The 19,873-nt window shown below is 55.0% G+C and overlaps 1 protein-coding gene across 1 annotated transcript; it reads right to left on the bottom strand.

The window, feature by feature from the left end:
- Positions 1–2,485: 2,485 nt before the first annotated feature.
- Positions 2,486–13,643, bottom strand: BSND (barttin CLCNK type accessory subunit beta). Its single transcript, XM_066372180.1, has 5 exons — positions 13,617–13,643; positions 13,185–13,468; positions 7,753–7,847; positions 5,688–5,957; positions 2,486–4,768 (listed from the first exon to the last, which is right to left on the bottom strand). The coding sequence occupies exons 2-5, from the start codon at positions 13,359–13,361 to the stop codon at positions 4,354–4,356; spliced, it is 957 nt and encodes a 318-aa protein (XP_066228277.1). The 5' UTR covers positions 13,362–13,468; positions 13,617–13,643; the 3' UTR covers positions 2,486–4,353.
- Between the last annotated feature and the right edge of the window lie 6,230 nt (positions 13,644–19,873).

The following is a 19,873-nucleotide window of genomic DNA, read 5'->3' as shown; positions in this document are numbered from 1 at the left end:
TCGGGGCTGATGGGAGGATGAAATTCAGCAAGCTCATGCACGTGGGGCACCCAACACTCAGCAGATGCTCAGTACTGTTTGCTGCGTGTCCGACCAGGCATGAGCGATCTGCTGCTCCTCCTTGCAACCGGGATGCCGCCACCTCGGCTCAGCACTCTGCTCCCTCCTCCCCGTCCCGTGGGAGGCACCTTATTCCTGCCTGAGCTCCCTGTTGCTGGCTGTCAGCTGACCTGCCTCTGGGCACCTGGCACATTGGAGACTTTCTGTACCCTTTGTAAAGAATTTTCACCTGTGTCTTCCCTCACTGTCTATTCATAAGCACGACAGAGTTGATTCTCACTGTGCAGATGAGGAAACTGAGACCTGGGGAAGGAAGGAAGGAGACGCACTGAGCACCTCTGGTGTGCAAGCAGCACTGTCCCCATTAGTTCTGTCATAACGGCCTGTGAGAGAAGAATTACCCTCCCCAAGGCATAAATATGGATGTAGAGGCTCAGAGAGGAACAGTGACTTGACCAAGGTCACACAGCAAGAAACTGACAAAAGCTGAATGCAAACTCAGGTCTCTCAGAGTCTGGGATTCAGAACACAGTTTGCAATGTAGGGTCAACAGGTCTGTTTGCAGGGCTGCTGCAAGGACCGGAGTGGATAACCGGAATGAGGGGGCCTGGCACAGCATGCTTCGGGACTGGCAGTGGAAACGGAAACTTGCCCACCTCCACCTAATCACAGAGAACAGGCACAGACGTCGAGAAGGGCTGTGCTATGCCCAAGCCAAGGTCACGGCCAAGAGCGGGCACCCGCCTCCCTGCCCCCAGGATCACTCTTGTTCCCAGTGAAGGGCAGGGACCATCCCTCCGGCCCTCCAGGGCCTTCTCCTCCCTGAGAGTGGAAACTTCCAAAGTCCCTGTGACCTCACAGGAGAGTGAAAAGAGCAGGGATTCCTGCCAGGTGCACAGCGTGGAGCCCGGGCTGAGCCTGTGGTCCTGGGGTTACCAGACTGCTCCTCGAGGCCCTCTGTTCCCCACCGCCCGGGACTTCCAGGGAGACCTCCCACCTCCCAATGAGTCAGCCAGCTAGAGGGGCATCCCAGAGGCCTGGACTCTTAGAGAGGACGGAAAGGCTGCAAGGCCCAGGGCACGACGCTGTGATTTCATTCGTAATTCGCTGGTGAGGCAGATCGCGAGCTCGAGGTGGTCAGAGCGGAACGGAAGAAGAGCCCCCAGCACCAGTCCTCTTCAAACTCTTAAAGAGCTGCTGATCCCTCTTTTCAAAGGAAACCCACAGCACATTCTACTTCCCACCCCATCCCCACAGTCACCAACAGTGCCCCAAGGAAGCCCCCCCAAGTGGTGAGACCGGAGGAAGAACAGCAAGCAGCCCGCCAGCCAGGAGCCTCGGGTCCCCACAGCCAGGCCTGGGTGTGCTGTGAGTGTGAGCAGCTCACAGAATGTCAGCATCAGACAAGGCCGCTCTGCAGCTGTGAGGGTCAAGACAAACCAGGACCACTTGGTAGCCATGGCCGAGCACAGGCAAAACACGACCATTGGCACAGCCACACGATGACCAGACATCAGCTCTCCTGGCTGGAGGATGACAGCTGCTTGTCTCCCATTTACAGCCTCAGCCCGGCCATCTTCCTCCTTCCAGATCAGACCGATTAGGATGCAGGTCATAGAGCTAACCCTGCTCCCGACAGAACCCCGTCCAGGGTGGAGCCCCACTTCCTCACACACTCCCCCATCTCACCTCCCACAGGCCCAAACCCCGTACTAAGTTCTTCTCACACCCTCCTACAGAGATGGTCCCCATGGGGTCTGTTCCCCTCACTGCAGTAAGTAATAAACCCGACCGCTAGCTGCAGGGGAGCCCCTGGTGTCTCCTGCAGGCACTGGCAGATGGATGCCATCAGGACCCGCCACCCAACCCCTGCCAGGGTCAAACACAAGGACCCATCACCTCCCTTTGCACATCAGCAAACTGAGGTCCACGGAGGCAGCCGGACCTGCCCACGGTCACAGAGTAGGGTGACTTTAGAGTTTATCATCCAAATGGGATAACTGTGAAAGGGTGCACCCCTAGTAACTAAGCAGGGACGCTGTACGTAAACCAGGACTGTCCTGGGCAGACCAGCCATATTGCGTCTGCATCACACAGCAGGACGGTGGGGAAGCTGGGACTGGAGCCAAAGCCCGCGTCTCGCCACCTCTCTGCTGCCGAGACCTGGCGCAACTTCCCGGGACGGGGTTGGCACCTCTCCCTGATTCTCTGGTAAGGTCCGGGGAATGCCCTGCCATAGTGATTCAGGGACATTGGGCCACAGCTGTCCCACATGGCCACACCACTGTGTTTGGTGTTCACTTTCCAGAGGGTGCCCGTGCTGCCCGCCAGGCACGATGCCTCATTTATCCTGCCCACAGGGGAACCAGTGGTTTCACATAAAAGAATGTACAGGTGAATGAAGGTGACCCCTTTAAATGTCGAAAATATTTTTATTTTAGCCATTCGTGCCGGTGCTGTTGCTGATGCGGTCACCCCCTCCCCGCTTAGTAAACAGAGCACAGGAAGAGACCACACCTCGCCCAGTCCGCTGACTCGGGTCACGGGTGAGAGCAGCCGTCACAGCACAGGGGGTGTGCCCGGCGATGCCCTTCGCTGCTGAGGCTTCCACTCTGGAGGTAGACTGAGCCAGAAAGGAGAGGGAGGGTGCCCCCGTGGGGCCGCGCCCTTCTGACCCGGCATGGAGGGCATCCCTTTCCCCCTGCCGGGTCCCCCAGCCCTGACCCAGAGGCCCAGCCCAGAAGGTCTCCTCGTCCCAGATGGCCCAGCGTGCAAGCTCTAAGTGCATGGACCTGGTTTGAGGTAGTGCCCTGCCCTTCTTTTGAAGCCGCTGCCACAGTCCTTGTGGTGGGACCTGAGGGGCACAGCGAAGACCAGCACACTGAGGCCGCCCCTCTGTGATGCTACAGTACAGGGGTGTCTTCGGGGCTGCTGACGCAGGCTGAGCTGTTTGCTGCAGGCTCGCTGGCCCCAGATGTCACTCTGCTGCTCCTGGTGTGCCAATTTTTTAATTTCCCTGCTCCCACCTTGGGTCCTGCTCTGCACTCTGTCCCTCACCTGGAAGAAACCAAGCTCACTAGATTGTGAGTCCTTAGAGAGCAAGAACTGTTACCAGTTCATGTCCCTTTTCTCCTATAGATCCTGGCTTAACGTCTGGCACACAGTAGATGCTCAGTAAATGCCGCCTGAATCAAATTGAGTTCAGCCAGGAAGCTTCCTTCTCCCCACAATCCTAAGTGAATGCAGACGTATTCTGCAGGAAGAGGGTTTATTCTGGGGGGGTTGCCTGGCTTTGTGACTCCTGTGCAAGCCATTTGGAAGTTTGAATGCCAGAGGGTAACAGAGCTGAGAGTCTAAGTTGGGGAAAGGGGGAGGGGATGTTATCTGCAAAAGTGTCCTGAGTTCTGGTCAGTTCCGTACCCCCCCAGTGACCACTGACTCTGGACACAGGAGATACCAGTGTGACTAAAGCAAGAGTGCTGCAAGCCTTGAGCAGTCATGCCCAGTGGTAAGTGTGTAAGACCCAGAGGTGGCACCGAGGAGCCAGGACTAACTGTTCCAGGAGGCAGGGACACCAGGAAGAAATTTCAGAGGGAGGGTATCAGCGCGAGGGTCTGAAAGATGAGCACACATTTGCCAGGCAGACATGGGATCTCAGGGCTTCCTAGCAGAGAGGACAGCACGGGAAGGGCGGGGCTAGCAGCGCACGCGTGTGTCCCAGGGCCCAGCCTTGGGATGGAGGACAGAGGGTGCGGCGGGGCTGATGTGGGCAGTGAGCTGGGGGCCGGCAGAGGCCAGCAGAGACTGGGCGTGAGTGCAGTCCCAGAGCACTAGCAGTTCAGTCTCAGGGCTGCAAGCAGGGAGACGGGGTTAGCTCTGGGTGCAGGCCGTGCCCCAGGCAGACTACAGGACCCATAGGATCAGGAACCCCGAGAGGCCCTCATGGAAGACCGGAGAAGCAGGTGCAGCTCCAAGGAGGGCTCCGTTCAGAGGCCAGCTTTGCGGAGAGGCAGAGAGGGCTTTTGAGGGCCCAGCTGCTGCAAATCTCCTCAGTGAATCACATTGTACCTTCAAAGCTCTAACCTCCCAAAATAACAACTGGAACAGAAACGGTGCATTGAAAGGAGCCGTCCCTTCCCCAGGTGTTTCTGCACGGTTCTGCAAGTGCTCTAGGATCCGCCATCTCATCAGAACTTCCAGACAACCCCATTTTTCAGACAGGGAAGGTGAGGCCCTGTGAAACCACACGGGCTAGTGGCCAGTGCCACGCTAGCACCCAGGGGCAGCTGCATCTCAGCCCTGGGCGTCGGGCTCAAAGCCCAGTTCCTTGTCGGGGAGGGGGTCCCCGGGGCTGTCTGGCAGTCCGTAGTACAAGTCTTCCTCCTCCTGCTCAGGCTCCTCTGCACCTGTGTCTGAAGACGCCTCTTCCTCTTTTGTCCTCGTGGGCCTCTGCCAGTAGCTAGGGAGGGCTGCGTCCCGCCTATGTCCCTCTGAAAGTGTATCATCCGACGTGGGGGCATCGATCAGAGCAAAATCATGGAAGCGGTCCAGCTGGCACCGGCAGGCCCAGGGCTCCCCGGGCGGGGGGCCAGGCTCCTCCTCCTCGGGTGGGGACGGGTTGGGGCTGCCACCCTCACTGGAGCCCACATCCAGGTCATCGTCTTGGAAGGAAGCTAAGGGTGCAGGGCCCTGGGGACAGGCTGGGGGGCTGCAGAGGCAAAGCGAGAGAGGGCAAGCACAGCTCTGAGTCAGAATCCCTGGGTCTAAACCTCAGCCACCAGCTGCAAGGCCGGGAGAGCTGAGCTCACCTCTCTGGGCCTCAGTGTCCTCCCCTATAAGGAGGAAACAACAGTATTCACTCCGCTGGTGTCTCTGAGGTTTACAGCAGGCCGTGTGAGGAAAGCACTCTACATAAGGCCTGGCACCTAGTATATGCTCAAGAAATGAGCCACTATCATGTTATTATCCAAACCAAGTCACTCCTCCACTTCTCCAGTCCCTCAGGGGCCTCCTCGGGGCCCTCAGCCCCCACCACACTAGGGGTCACCCTCTGCTCCCACACCTGCCTCCCCCGTTGGACTGGGAGCACTTGCAGGGTGGGGGTCAAGGCCTGGAGGGGGTAGGTGCCCAGGAACGGTGGTAGGCGAGGGAATAAATGGATGAATAAGGAGCCCAGATCATAAACATCCAGGGATGGGGTGGGGTGGGGAGTGACCTGCCCGAGCTCACAGAGCACATCAGTGGCAGAGTCAGGACTTGAACCCAGGTCCTCTGGCTCCCTGCCGCTAGCTACGCAGGGCAAGCATTCAGATGGTACAGAGAACTATGGTGTGACTGACACTGAAATGCACTACCCAATCTTCAGAACACCCCTCTGATGTAGGAGTGATTATTCCCATGTGGGGAAACAGGCTCAGGAGTGTAAGAAACTTACACAGAAGAGCTGTCGGAATTTGAACCCAGGCCCTTCTAAGCCCAGACTCATGCACCTGCTGCCTATATGGTGTCCCCACCCCCACTGCCCTCTCTACTTCCAAGTGTACCCGGCCAGCCCTCAGTGGCCCACATCCCTCCTCCTTCGCCCCGGAAGTGGGCAGCATTCGTCCTGCTGCGCTCTGCACACTCACCTGGGACTGTCCTGCAATGGGTTTCTTTCTCCCTCGTCCTCATCCGAGCCCTTGTGGACGACCACAGCAGCCTCTGTCCAGGCCTGAGCACCACTGGGACCAGCTGCCCCTCTACCACTAGCTTCCAGCGGCTGCCGGTCCAGCTCAGGGGCCAGCAGGGGCCGGGGATCCTCACTGTAGCCCATGACCTTCATTTGGATGTGGCTGAAGTCGGGTAGGCTCTGGTCATAGGCGGCTTCCTCCCACAGCCTTACGTAGGGGGGCTGGGGGCTAGACGGGGGCACAGCAGACAGCAGGAGAGAGAACAAGCAGGTGGGTAAGGATTCATTCAACAGGCATCAGTGCTGTTCCCTAGCCCACCTGCTCTGGTCACCTGGTCTTCCCTGATCTCAAAGAAGTCCTTAAAGGTCATTACTGTACCCAGCTCATGGATGAGGAGTCTGGGGCCCAGCAAGGCCAGGCAGGTGGCAGAGCTCAGACTCTCAGCCTGGTGTTCCTGTCACTCACGTCTCCAAAGTTTACCCCAAGGGGGGACTGCAGAATAAAGCCCAGTCTCCTGACTGAGGGTTTACTGGACTCCAGACAGTGAGCTACAGGCTTTATGCTCGTCTCCTTTTACTCTGAACAACACCTTCAAGTGGAATAATCGTTCCTGTTTTCCAGATGAGGACTCATCAACCCTAATTAGCAGTTCCTGAGAGCTCCTCGCCTGCCAGGCTCCGTCAGGTAGCTCCTCTGATCCTCACCCTGGCTCTGGGAGATAATGAAGGAAACTGAGGCACCGAGGCGGTAGTGGCTGCCCGGGCGACGCAGACACTGGTGTTGGTGTGGGCTCCAGACCCCACACTCCTACTGCTCTCTACAGCTCTCCACAAATCAAGTCAAGTTCAGAGACCAGGTCCCTTGCCCAGGGTCCCGAGGCAGCCAAGTGGCAGGGGAGAGACCAGGACTCAGGGCAGCCTGAGCCTGGGCTCTGTCACAGCGGCTGTCCCCTGTGATCAGTCCTGAGGCTGGCCCCCTGGCCACCCAGGTTCTGTCTCCTCATTTCCCCAGGACATTTGGTCACTCCATGACCAGAACATAAAATACCATCACCACCTCCTTCTCCAGCCAAAGCAGAGAGTTTCAGAGCCCCAGCCACAGAACCTGGCCCAGCAGCCTGGCCTTCTTAGCATCGAGTTACAGCCTCCAGGGACAGGGAGGGGGCGACCAGTCCCCCAATCTCTCCCAGCTGGAGTGCTCTCTGCCACGTCCCAGCAAGCCACAGCTCGACACCATCAGGGACAAAGGCAGGTCCGGTCTGGTCTGTCACTGATCTCCTGTGAGGTTTGGGACTGTGCTTGCCCTTCTTAAGCCTCAGTTTCCTCATCTGTATAAAGGGCTAGAGAACCCACCCAATTCCCCTCACAGGGTCTCTATGAGGACAGAAGGAGGTCATGGGTGCAAAATGTCTGATTTGGTCTCTGGTGCATAGGAAGTTCTTACTAATGACGACAAACACAGAGGGCCTACCGGGCACCAGGTTGCTCTTAGCACTGTGTTTATATTATTATCTCACTGAATCCCCAGGAAGAAGGTACCATTAGTGTTCCCATTTTACAGAGGGGTCAAAGAGAGGTACATCACTTTCCCAAAGTGGCACAGCCAGTAAGTTGCAGAGCCGCAGGCTGTGCCTTGGCCGTCAGCATGCCTCTCGTTGTTTGCTATAGCGGTAGTAGTCATCGCTCTTTGGGATTTAGGGTCAAACCTGATTCTGATTTTTCGTCTGCCACTAGTTCACTCTAAGACAGGATAAGGTCCTTGAGCCTCAGTTTCCTCATCTGTAAAATGGGAATAATAACACTTGTCTCACAGAGTTGAGAGTTCAAAGCAATCCATGATTTCTAACAGTACGCACTTAGTTAAGTGGGAAAGCCAAGCCGGAGCCCGAGCGAGGGGAGGAGACACTCTCCACCCCTCCACCCTGCCCCTCACTCTCCTCTGTGAGGGAAGACTGGCTCACTGCCTCACGGAGGGGCTCACTGTCCCCCTCCCCCACCCCCGGCTCAGAGGGCCCCGCCCCTACCTCTTCATCTCGGCGGTGAGTCTGTTCTCCAGCAAGCCCAGAGGCTTCGGGGACAGGATGCCTTGGAATTCAGAGTCCGCAGGGATGAAGGCGATCTGCAGGGCAAAGGGAGAAAGGCTCTCTGCGGCTGCCCACACATACCCTTGGCCGCTGCACCCCCAGAGCACGGGCCTAACCTGTCCACGTGCCCTGGGAGAGAGGCCTGGCCAGGGAGGGCCTCTCCTTTCGACTGGAGAGGGGTCTGCTCAGGGCCAGCACTGGAGGGTGGGTGGATAGCTGGACTCCTGCTCCTACCAGGCTCTACATTCACCCAACGAACACTCACTGAGCACCTGCTGTGTGCCAGGCACTCTTCTGGCCCCAGGGGGCAGCAGGGAGTGGCAGAGACAAACATCCCTGCCCAGGAGGACCTCTCATCCTGTCATCTACCAGGGTCCTCATCCAGTGCCCAGAATTTCCACTGCTGTGCAACAGATCTCCAGAATTCTTTTCTCTTGCAAAACCGAAACTCTCTACCCACTGAACAAGAACTTCCAGCGTGTGACAGCCACCATTCTACTCGGTCTCTGTGCCTCTGGCTATTTTAGATACCTCGTGTAAGTGGATCGTACAGAATTTGTCTTTTTTGTGACTGGCTTGTTTCTTAGACTTTTATCCCTGGCACTGCCTCCACACCTGGTGAGTGAGTGGAAAGCAGGTCACCGCCATGTGTTTCTGGGCACAGAGGTGGCAGGGAGGAACAGATGACTGGGGTGGTGCCCACCGGTCCCTGTCGCTGAGCTTTCAGGGATCAAGAGGTTTATTCTGCAAGTGCAGCCCCACAGCGTGGGCAGGACGTAGCACAGGGGAAGCGGGCCATAAAGAAGGTGTTGGGATGAGGCGAGAGGAGACTGCCTTTCGGGTCTGGGGGATGGGGCAAGAATCCTTCCTTGTCACCTCCTCTCCCAGAGCCTCCTGTCCTCCTCGGTAAAACGGAGCTGGCCTCGAAGAGGTTATCTGCTACATCGTTGACAGTAGACAAGAGGAGAAAGCTACCCATGTGTTCCTACACAGATGAATGGACAAACATGGTCTATACATGCAGTGGAATGTTACCCAGCCTTAACAGCGAATGGAGTTCTGACACCAGCTACAGCATGGATGAAAGTCTAAGAAATAAGCCAGTCACAGCAAGACAAATTCTGTATGATCCACTTACATGCGGTATCTAAAACAGCCAGTCACAGAGACCAGGAGAAGAATGGCGGCTGTCACACGCTGCACGGAGGGGGAGGAGGAGTTCTTGTTTAATGGGTAGGAAGTTTCAGTTTTGCAAAAGGAAAAGAACTCTGGAGATCTGTTGCACAACAATGCAAATGTAATTAATCCTTAAAAATGGTTAAGGTGGTAAATTTTATGTTACGTATTTTACTACAGTTTTTCAAAATAAGACTAGCAGTGCCTGTCTCCTAGGGTTGCTGTGAGGATTCCATGAGACAATATATAAAGAATCATCCAGCCCACTGCCTGCCTGGCACATAGTAGCTGCTCAGTAAATAATAGTTTGCTACAAATGAAGATAAAGTCGTCTTCTGAATTTTGTTCTCCTCAACTGAAAATTAGTTCAACAAATATTTGATGAGACCCTTCTGTATTGTACCAGGTACATACACAGCATGGCCCTCTTCCTCTTCCATAGAATGCAGTGAGTAAGAGACGCTGGTCTGCATCAGCCAAGCTCCATCCCGCTGGGCAGACGGGGATGGTGGATGGAGGAGCTCTTTTAACTCCTGGGAGGGGCACGCTTCCCTCAAATGTCTGGACATAAAGCAGACATTTCCACACCCACTAAGGATGACCTGCATTTGCCAGTTGGCTCCATACTTCAAAGCTGCCCCTTCCTCTGCTTCAATATCTCATGATGACCCAGTCACCATCTTCCTCCATCTCATCATCACCACCACCACCCCCATCTGCATCTATGTCATCATCACTACCACCATCCTCTCCATCCTCACCATCACCATTATCATCACCTCCATCAACATCATCACCACGTCATCACCATCATCCTCATCCCCATCATCACTGCCACTGGGAAAAGCCTGGAGGAGAAGGGAAGACTGGAGCACCTTCGGACACAAGTCCTTTTAAGAGAGGGAGACGGGCAGAGCTGAAGCTAGCGAGGGGAGATCAGACCATGAAAACTAAGGCGTTCAACCTTGATCCAGAAGCAGTGGGAACCCTGGAGGAGCTCTCCACAGGAGAGTGCAGGCAGATCTGTGTTCAGGCAGAGCATTCAGCAGTCCCCAGAGGGAGGGAGCAGAGGGAAGAAGGGAGGCCCATGGAGAGGACAGGCCCGTCAACTACCAGTCAGGACCCTGGTCCTGGGCTCCAGCGAGCAGGCAGGAGTGGGAATGAGGGCCCGCGGGCAGAGGCGGGGGCTGGGCAGGGAGAGACACTGCCTTCCCTGCTGGTCCTCCCCAGCTCCCCTGCCCCATCTCACTGACAGGTGCAGCATCCCTCACTGTCCCAACGACTAGACCAGCGGTGGGGGTCAAACGACCAAAACACAGGGGTCGCCTAAAGCCATCGGAAATACATATGTATTTCTGATGGCTTTAGGCGACCCCTGTGTTTTGGTCGTTTGACCCCCGCCGGGGTCGCGACCCACAGGTTGAGAACCGCTGGACTAGACCTTCCCGGATTTCTGCTCCTCTCTCAAGCCCAAGGCTGGGCAGACCACCATATCTGACCAGGTCTACCTCAGCACTTCAGTGAGATAAGCTCGACGCAGGAAGCAGTGCCATGTCCAGCCCAGCAGTCACCGTACTTTTCGGTAAACTAGAAATGTCTTCTCAGTTCCTACAGTCTTGGGTTCAGATTCTGCCTTAGTCCGGGAGACCGTCATCTCTCCTGGGACCAGAGAAGGAGCCTCCCGCCTGGTCGGGCGGCCCCTGGACAGCTCCCCTCCCTGTGTGAGCCTGATAACTACAGAGCTGACCACGCCCCTATCCTGTCCCTAACTCAAGGGGAAGGTCCACACTGCTCAGCACAGCATCTCCAGCCCTGCCCCCTCTCCTCGTTACCCTCCTCCGCCTCCCGCGGCCCCGTGGCCACGCTGCCCACCGCCTGTCTCTGACCATGCTCTTCCCTCTGCCTGGGATGGCTTTACCATCTTCTCTATGTGGCGAATTTCTGCTTAGCCCACAAAGCCCAGCTCATCTTCTCTGTGAAACCCACTCCCTTCTCCCCGAATTAGGCAGAAAATTGTCTTCCTTGCGAGACCGCCAGCCCTCAAAGACAGAGACAGCTAAATTCACGTCGGCACTGGCTACATCTAACCCTCATCTCTTAACTGGCTGATTCCAGTCCTTTATATTTATATTTCTTTCAACCTAGGAAATCTCCATTTATCAGGCACTGAGAGGCCAGGGAGGACCCTGCGGGAAGGGCGGGGCACCAGCATTTGCAGAGGGTCTTGATGGCCCAGGCGCCCAGGATGTGCTGGAGACAGGGCCTCCCTCGCGAGCGTGCCTCCCTGGTGTGCAGCGCACTTCCTTTAGTGTGCGTTACCACCCTCGGTGTGCCAGATCTAACACCTGTGCAGACCCACCCTGCGTGCACACAGACCGCCAAGGCCCCCCAAACCAGTCCTCAGACGGAAGCACTGAACCAGCTTTGTGCCGGGTGTGACGCTGGGTCCCCCACACGCAGGACCCCTCTGGGTCCTCCCACTGGGCTCGGGAGGCAGGGGGACTCCCTCCGACAAGGTCACAGAAGTGGGGCAGGGAGGAGGAGGGACCTGAATCTGGGCCTGCTGGACACTAGGCCGTGTTTCCACGCCACCCTGCTGCCTCCACAGCACAGGAACACGTGGATCTGTCAGCAGTTACTCATTAATACGCAGCCATATTCCCTCTCCCCTCTCCCCCATCTCCCGCCACCACCGGCCACTGCCCACCGCTCAGCCAGCTCTGCAAGGGGGAGAGGGCAGGGAGGACACCCCCTCTGCACCCCACTGTCCACAGGGCCCAGGCTCATCACTGGGAGGAGGAGGAGCAGGATGGAGGTTGTGGCGGGAGTGGCTTAGGCCTCAAGTGTCTCTTCTCCTGTGACCTGCGCTCAGGGCACTGCACAGGGGCGAGTTGACTGTAAACTGCCGGGTAAATAACCACAAACCAGCCAGGACCGCCCAGCACCACACATTCTGACAGCCTGGGGCTGGCGCATGACGGGGGCGGGGCCGGGAGAGCTGGGCCCGGGGCCCAGGAGCCTCCTCCTTCTCCCTTCTCCCCGACCCCCGCCCCGCAGCAGTCACCCACGTGGGAGATGAGGAGGGGACTACAGGGAGTGGGGGCTGCCTGGGGCTTAGAGCCCTAGATGTCTGGCACAGCAGGGCCCTCAGGTGTAAACCCCTTCCCACTCTCTCTTCCTGACTCACATTATACAATTGAGGAAACTGAGGCTCAGAGAAGGAAGGGGCTTAACCAAAGTCTCCCAAGCAGCAATGATTCATGCTTCTCTCTTTGTCTCCCTGGGTATATCTGACCAGCTGTGTGACCATGGAAAAGCCACACCACCTCTCTGAGCACAGAAGGCTTCCAACTCCTGCCCTGCCCATTCCGCAGGGTTGTTGGGAGGATCAGTAACAGTATGGGTGGCGGCCATTCACCTAAGCTTAACACCGTACAGTTTATAAGACATTCCTATATCCCATCTCTTCCCTGTTCATCGTAACTGTGAGCTCCACCTGCACGTGGAAGAAACTGAGGCACAGAAAGACAAAGGTCACACAGAGAGTTTGGGACAGAGCTGGAACTAGAACTCAGGACTCCCAAACCAATGTTCTCCCCATCATTAAGTCACTCAGAAGGCTAGGAATACACTGAAACCCTGAGGGACAGAGCACTCACCAACCCATGCCATCCAAGTTACACCTGACCCACCCAGAACTCCCAGCAGCTCCGGAACAGAGGGACAGCCCTCCGAGATGGAGGGGTATGCCTTACGTCACACACACCTGAGCTCTGAGCTCTGACACTTGGGAGCCGTGGGACCTCGCCTTTCTGAGCCTTGAGCTCCTCCACTATGACCTGAAACTACAGAGGTACAGAAAGCTCTGGAGGAGTTCTGAACTGCACCATGAGCGCAGGGGTGCCAGGCAGGCGGCAAGCACTCTTTCACTTTGAATTCAAGCACAAGGATGACTGTGTGTTGGGTTTCATTGCGTCTCCCTGTGGGCCCAGTTCAGGGCTGAAGATCAGGGGCGCTTCTGATCAATCCTTATGATAAGGGAGAGAGGGATGGATAGATGGATGGATGAATGGATGATCTGGAGAGTGGAGAGAAGGAGGTGCAAAGGAGGAGGGTGAAAAGATGAAGAATGGTACATTATGCCTGGAATAAAGGCTCAGCCCCTGACCCCCAGAGGAGCGCCCCCACACACATACCTTGGGGTAGCACTGGCACATGCTCCAGACGACGCCCCCAATCACCATGACGCTGCCCATGGCATAGAAGGTGCCGAAGACCTGGGGCCGGTCGTGGCTCATGAGGAACGTGCCCAGGGCCAGCAGGAAGAGCCCCAGCACAATGAAGCCGATGCGGAAGGTCTTCTCGTCTGCCATGGCTACTCCGCCGGGCCACGCTCCATGCACCGCCCACAGAGGTGCGCCCGCGAAGCTGCGTGGACACCCACACACCTCACACCTGGAGGGATGGCACTCCGGGATCACTGCAAATCGGGACTTATAGTTAAAGGAGGAGCAGGCTCCTCAGGTCCAGCCACAGCTTATAGTTAAAGGGGTGCACAGGCTCACCGGGCTGCAGGAGCTATGCTTCAATGGCCCCTGCCCCCACCACCCACCTTCACTCCCTCTCACCTTCCCTCTGGGCCCAGCCAGAGTGTGTGCGTGTGACTGAGTGAGGCAGAAGCCAGGAGGGAAAGGGGGTGGTTACAGGAGCTGGGCCCCAGCCAAGGCTTTGACATCACCTCATTAGCCTGTGTGGGGCTGAGCTGGCGGAGAGGCGGCCCCACACCGTCCAGCCACGGGAGGCCGGGTCCAATGCCACAGCCTAAATACACCAGAATGCTGCTGGAAGGTTCCAAGATCCCACAGGCTGGCATTTTAGAATCCTGAAGCATTCTACTAGACTTTCAAGGCCATGTGCCCACCCGAGGTTCAGGAATAACAGCCTACAGTTACTGGATAGTGCAGGGGTCCCCAAACTACGGCCCGCGGGCCACATGCAGCCCCCTGAGGCCATTTATCCAGCCCCCACCGCACTTCCAGAAGGGGCACCTCTTTCATTGGTGGTCAGTGAGAGGAACATAGTTCCCATTAAAATACTGGTCAGTTTGTTGATTTAAATTTACTTGTTCTTTATTTTAAATGTTATATTTGTTCCCGTTTTGTTTTTTTACTTTAAAATAAGATATGTGCAGTGTGCGTAGGGATTTGTTCATAGTTTTTTTTTATAGTCCGGCCCTCCAATAGTCTGAGGGACAGTGAACTGGCCCCCTGTGTAAAAAGTTTGGGGACCCCTGGGATAGTGCCTGCATGCGTGGCACTGTTCTAGACATGTCATAGATGTCACTCACTTAAGGGGAACCCCGTGAGGCAGGCACTACTATGCTACTTTACAACTGAGGACACCCATGCACAGACCAGTCACTTTCCCAAGGTACAACAGCTGGGGTTTGAATTCAGAGGCCATGCTCCTAGTCACTGTGGGATAATCCCTAACTGTAGAAGGCAGTTTAAAAGTTTGGTCTCTGGAGACCATGCACACTCCCTAGGCTTGGGTCCTGGGTCTTCTACTGTGAGGCATTATGGCCTTGATCAAGTTATTTCCCTGTGCCTCAGTTTTCATCTTCTGTAAAATGGGGATAATTACAGCACCTCCCAGGACAAAGCTGTTGCTGGCATGGCCTCCCTGGCTTCCTCTGTGAGCTGCCCCAGAAGGGCTCAGGTGCCTTAATGACCCCCTAGGGTGTGAATGACTGACAGTGATTTCCTTGCCTTCTAATCTAGGAAGATGCCTTAATTCTAAGAATGACATTGTAATGGTGGAATTCCAGTGCTGGGGATAGGTTGATTGGGAAGCTCAGATAACCTTACAGGATTATAGGAAAATGAGGACCAATCAGTCTGTCTCTCTCTTTATTAAGTGAGAGGTGGGAACCCAGAGACAGACTCCTGTGTGTGCCCTGACTGGGAAAACCCGGCAACCCCTTTACCACCATGCTCTGCCCATCTGGGGCTGCTACTCTGTTGCTCAGCAACCAAGCTATTTTAGCACCTGAGGCAAGGCCACAGAGCCATCCTCAGTGCTCAGGGCCAACTTGCTCAAAGCGTTTGAGCCATGCTGTGGGAGTGGAAGAGAGAGAGGGAGAGATGAGAGAGAGGAGAAGGGGGAGGGGTGGAGAAGCAGATGGTGGCTTCTCCTGTGTGCCCTGACCAGGAATCAAACCCAGAACTTCCACTCACTGGGCTGACTCTCTACTGCTGAGCCAACTGACCAGGGCCCAATTAGTGTCTCTAAAAGAAAATGTTAACTTGTCATTTGTACAGGGTTCGATTGCTAATGTGAGATAATGGCTTCTATTTGGCATCCTGATTTAGTAGTTTGGGGATTTTCCTGTTTGTTGTCATCACTGTCCCTCCTCCTCAAGCACTGTGCTTCCAGTCACCATACCTATGCTCACACTATACCCTCTGCCTGCTGCTCTGCCCACACACACCTTTTCCAGCAGCGGTTTCCCCTTAGACAGCCCTGAGTTCCCACAGGACCGGCACCCTACAGTTAGCAGAAGAGTTCCCCTGTCACAGGGCTCGGAGAGCCTGCCAGTGAAAGGTTGCTGAGGGTCTCAGAGAAGGGCTGAGAGTCACAGGTCTTGTCCAGGTCTGATTCCCTGAGCTAGTGGCTCTGCTCTTGGCTTTAGCTTTGTCACCTGTAGGCTGACTGTGGTCAGGGTCATCTCCCAGGTATTGTGCAGGTAACTGACCTGATGGAGGAGAAAATGCTTTGTAATCTGTGCTTATCAAAAGGGTGAGACCCACCACAGAAACACTATTATCATCACCTTACAGACAGGGTCAGGGAAGGGCAGCAACAGTACCCCAACCAGAAGTGGAAACGGAGGCCCAGAGGGGCCTCAGCGGCACTCTTTGTCCCTGGCTTCCGGTGGGCGGTGGGAACGCGTTTCCGAGGTCGCAGTCCAGCAGGGGTCTCTCGCCCCCCCTTGCGGCGGTGTCGCATGCACTCGGCAAGGCGCTTGCACGCCCTTTGGGACTTGCCTCTTGCTGTCGCTTGGATAGGGGCACAGGGAACTGGTTATCATGCTCATTTTACAGGCTAGGAAGCTGAGGCCGGGAAGGGGAAGGGAATGGCCGAGATCACCCCAAACTGAGTTGGTGGCTGAGCAGGGATTAGGACCCACAAAGCCCCAGCCCCAATGTATTGTAGATGGATCTGGTCCTTAACCGTTCCTGAAAGGCCTTCCAAGCACCAGAGCACTCTCCTCCTCTCCCCGTGTTTCCTTTCCTCTCCAACACCCAGCCTCCTTTCTCCTTTTTCTCTCCTCTTAAAAAACAAAAACAAAAACTAAACTAAATATGAGTGACGAGTAAGCAGCTCTGAGACAAGCAGGTACTCAGTAAAATGGGTCTAATCTAGCTTCTTCCACAGAGCCGTGGTGAGAGATAAATAGGAACAAACAGGTATGCACGGTGCTTGGGCAGTGTTGGGTTACCTACCCGCGGTTCCCATTCCCCTCCCGGGCCTCTGGGTTTTCTCTCCCTCGGCTGCGGAGTGGAAGGAGCGGTTGAGGAGTCTGTCGTCTTCCAGCAGAGGGCGCGCTAACCACTGTTTTCTTCCTACCTATGGAACTGCGGATCCTCACACAGTATGCTCAGAGGCTGGGGGGCGGGGCGGATCACACCCATTTGACAGATGCAGGTCCTGAGGTTCATGGAGGCAAGATGAGAGACCCAAGGTCTCAGAACCTGGAAGTAGTAGAGCCAGGATTCAAACCAGGTCCCCTCAGTCTCTTGTTGAACACCTACTATGTGCAGGTCACTCTGAAATATGAGGCACTCCGATAAAACAGGCTTCAAAGAGTGATGGCCCTTGGTCTTATTTCCGGGGCAACATATGGTAAAAGCTCTGAGATAAGCGTGAGGTCCAGCATGTGCGCAAAGCAGAGAGAGTGAAGACTGGGGACGTGGACTGTGGAATGAAGGAAGAGGTTCACAAAAGCTGAAGTCAGCTGGAGTTCTTCTGTCAGGGCAATCGAAGCCGTTCAGACAGAGACCAGCATGTGCGAAACCCCAGGGGCGAGTAAGCACTGACTCATAACTGGAGATAAAACTCTAAATGCTATGCATATACTTGACCCTCAAGTACCCCCTTGAGAATCTAGATATCCTGGCCAACATCCTCACCTCCTCTCTCACACCTACACCCTGTTGGCTCTACTTCCAAGGTGTAAGAATCCAATAACTGTCACCCATCACTACTGCTTATAAGCCTGGTCTGAGCCCCTATCATCTCTGTCCCCCTAAGTTCTCTGCTTTTACCCTTGTCCTCTGAAGTCTCTTTCCAAATACCAGGTCAGACCATGTCACTCCTGCCCAGAACCTAGAATGACTGTCTGTCTTACCAAAGTAAAAGCCAAAGCCCTCAAAATGGCCTCTAATACCCTAGTCAACATGAAAATTTGCCTACCCTCTCACCCCTCTGAGCTCATTTTCTGCCATTCCTCCCCTGACTCACTCCATTTCAGTCCCCCTGGCTCCATGCTCTCCTTGGAACACACAGCCACTCCAGGGCCTTTGCACTTGCTGTTCCTGCTGTGTGGACTGCTGTTCCTCCAGATATCTGTATAGCTCCCTCCCTTACCTTCTTCAAGTCTTTGTCCAAATGTCAGCTTTACAGTGAGGTCTTCCCTAATGTGATATCACTACCTCCCCCAGATGTTTCCTGTCCTCCTTTCCAGATTTACTTTTCTCCGTAGTACTCATTTCCATCTTTCATAATATATACATTATTTATTTCTCTTGTCCCTTGCCTCTCTCCCCTCAGCTAGAACTCAAGTGCCCACCGTGGGGACTTTGTTTCATTCACTGTGGTATCCTCAGGAGCTAGAACAGTGTAGGCTCTGGATTCATATTTGGGGATGGAGGGATGGGTGTAAGTTGCAGAGGAAAGGGATGCCAAAGAGGAAGCACAGGCTGGAACCTCCTGGGGTCATGAAGCTACCCTGTGTCTTTCTCAGACGTCAGCAGAGAGCCTCTGCTATGCTGGGAATGACAGGTCGGGTTTTAACTTGACAACGATCCTCTGGCTCCAAGATCAGGTCGGAAGAAGCAGGAAGAGATGGTGGAAGTGAGGTGCAGTGGCCAGGTGCTAGGAGAAACAGGGAGACAAAGACTAAAGTGAACAATTTTTAGGAGTGATTAGTTGCTGGGGGAGGTGGGGAGGTGGCGTGGAAATTGACAATCGGGAAATTTCCGACTGGAGAGCTGCAGGGTTTGGGGTCACTGGCCAATCCAGAGGAGAAACGCAGGGAAAGTGCAGGAGAGGCCTGAGCTCTGAGGGTCCCTGGCGTCCCAGGCCTGGTGGCAGGCAGAAGAAACCAACAGCAGGTCCAGGAGGAAAGAGATGAGGAAGCAAAGCCTCCTGGGGGCTGGGCAGCAGCAGACCCGGCTTTTGCGGCCCCTCCACCCCATGCCCTGCCATTGAGCACAGGGTCCCCAGTTCACAGCAAAGCCACTGCAGCTCACGAGGACCAGGTGGCTTGCCTGACAGGAGACTGGCTCCATGGCTCTGGCTCAGCCTCCAGGCTGCTGGGTGCTGTTGACCTTGAGTGAGTCACTGTCCCTGCTGGGGGCTCTCACAGATTAGTTGGTATAGAGAGAAAAGCACAAAAGGTTTTTCCAGTCTAACAGCCTTCCCTACTCTCTACACCTCCTAGCTCCTGCCAGGCTGAGATGGTGCCTCCTAGTCAGACCTGCAATTCATTAACTCACCTGCCTGGGGGAGATTCCTCACTTTGGAGTAGGAGGGAGACTGGGCTCTGCTTTGCAGCCTGGGACCCCATTAACCCTTTAGGAATTTCAGAGGGCCTGATAAATCTCCACCCCTATTTTTAGTATACAAATGGAAAACTGGTGTGTGTGTGTGTGTGTGTGTGTGTGTGTGTGTGTGTGTGTGTGTGTGTAAGAGAGAGGGAGAGAGAGAGAAAGAGAGGTCACACAGCAAGGTCAGGACCAAGGCAGGATTCAAACCTCTATCTCTATCATACCAAGAAGGGCCAGGCACAGGCAGGAGCAGAGGAGAGGAAGGGAAGGGGACTCGGAGTACAGGATTCAGTGTGAGGGGAGGGAGATCTGACTTGGGGACTAAGAGAGGGCCCAATAACAACATTAATTAATTCATTTGTTCAGTAACGAGTATCCACTGAGCCTCTTCCTCACGCTAGCACCATTTTAAGCTTTAGAGAGAGATACAAACATAAAGGAAAGAAAGAAAGAAACAAATTCCCTGCTCTCAGAGAGCTTACATTCCGGTGTGGAGAAACATACAATGAACAAAGGAATAAAAATCTAATTTAAAAAGGTAAAATGTTAAACGTGTTATAAACTGGGGTTATGCCCTGGCTGGTTGCCTCAACAGTAGAACACCACCAGCCCAGCATGTGGAAGTCCCAGGTTTGATTCCCGGCCAGGGCACACAGGAGAAGCACTCATCTGCTTCTCCACCCCTCCCCTTCTCAATCTCTCTCTTTCTCTCTCCCTCTCTTCCTCTCCCGCAGCCAAGGTTCTAATGGTTGAAGCAAGTTGACCCCAGGTGCTGAGGATGGCTCCATGGCCTTGCCTCCCGCGCTAAAGTAGTTCAGTTGCCGAGCAATGGAGCAACGCCCCAGATGGGCAGAGCATCGCCCCACAGCAGGTTTGCCTGCCAGGTGAATCCCGGTATGAGGTGAATGCAGAAGTCTGTCCTCTGCCTCCCTACCTCCCACCTAATAAAAATAAATAAACAAACAAATAAATAGGGGTTATAAACAAATAGGGCAGGAAGGAGACTGAAGTGCAGGGGAACTCAGTTTTAAATAGAGTGTCCAGAGATAGCTGCA

Source organism: Saccopteryx leptura, chromosome 3 (genome assembly GCF_036850995.1).
Source record: "Saccopteryx leptura isolate mSacLep1 chromosome 3, mSacLep1_pri_phased_curated, whole genome shotgun sequence".
NCBI classification, from domain to species: Eukaryota; Metazoa; Chordata; class Mammalia; order Chiroptera; family Emballonuridae; genus Saccopteryx; species Saccopteryx leptura.
The sequence above is the reverse complement of the archived record's forward strand: the minus strand, read 5'-3'. Positions and strand labels throughout refer to the sequence as shown.

Excerpts from the sequence above, each read along its gene's own strand:
- BSND (XM_066372180.1), bottom strand. The coding sequence starts at position 13,361 with ATGGCAGACGAGAAGACCTTCCGCATCGGCTTCATTGTGCTGGGGCTC. Across the intron at positions 7,848-13,184 it reads TGTGCCAGTGCTACCCCAAG|ATCGCCTTCATCCCTGCGGA; the intron begins GTATGTGTGTGG and ends TTTGCCCTGCAG. Across the intron at positions 5,958-7,752 it reads CTCACCGCCGAGATGAAGAG|CCCCCAGCCCCCCTACGTAA; the intron begins GTAGGGGCGGGG and ends GCCCCCGTCTAG.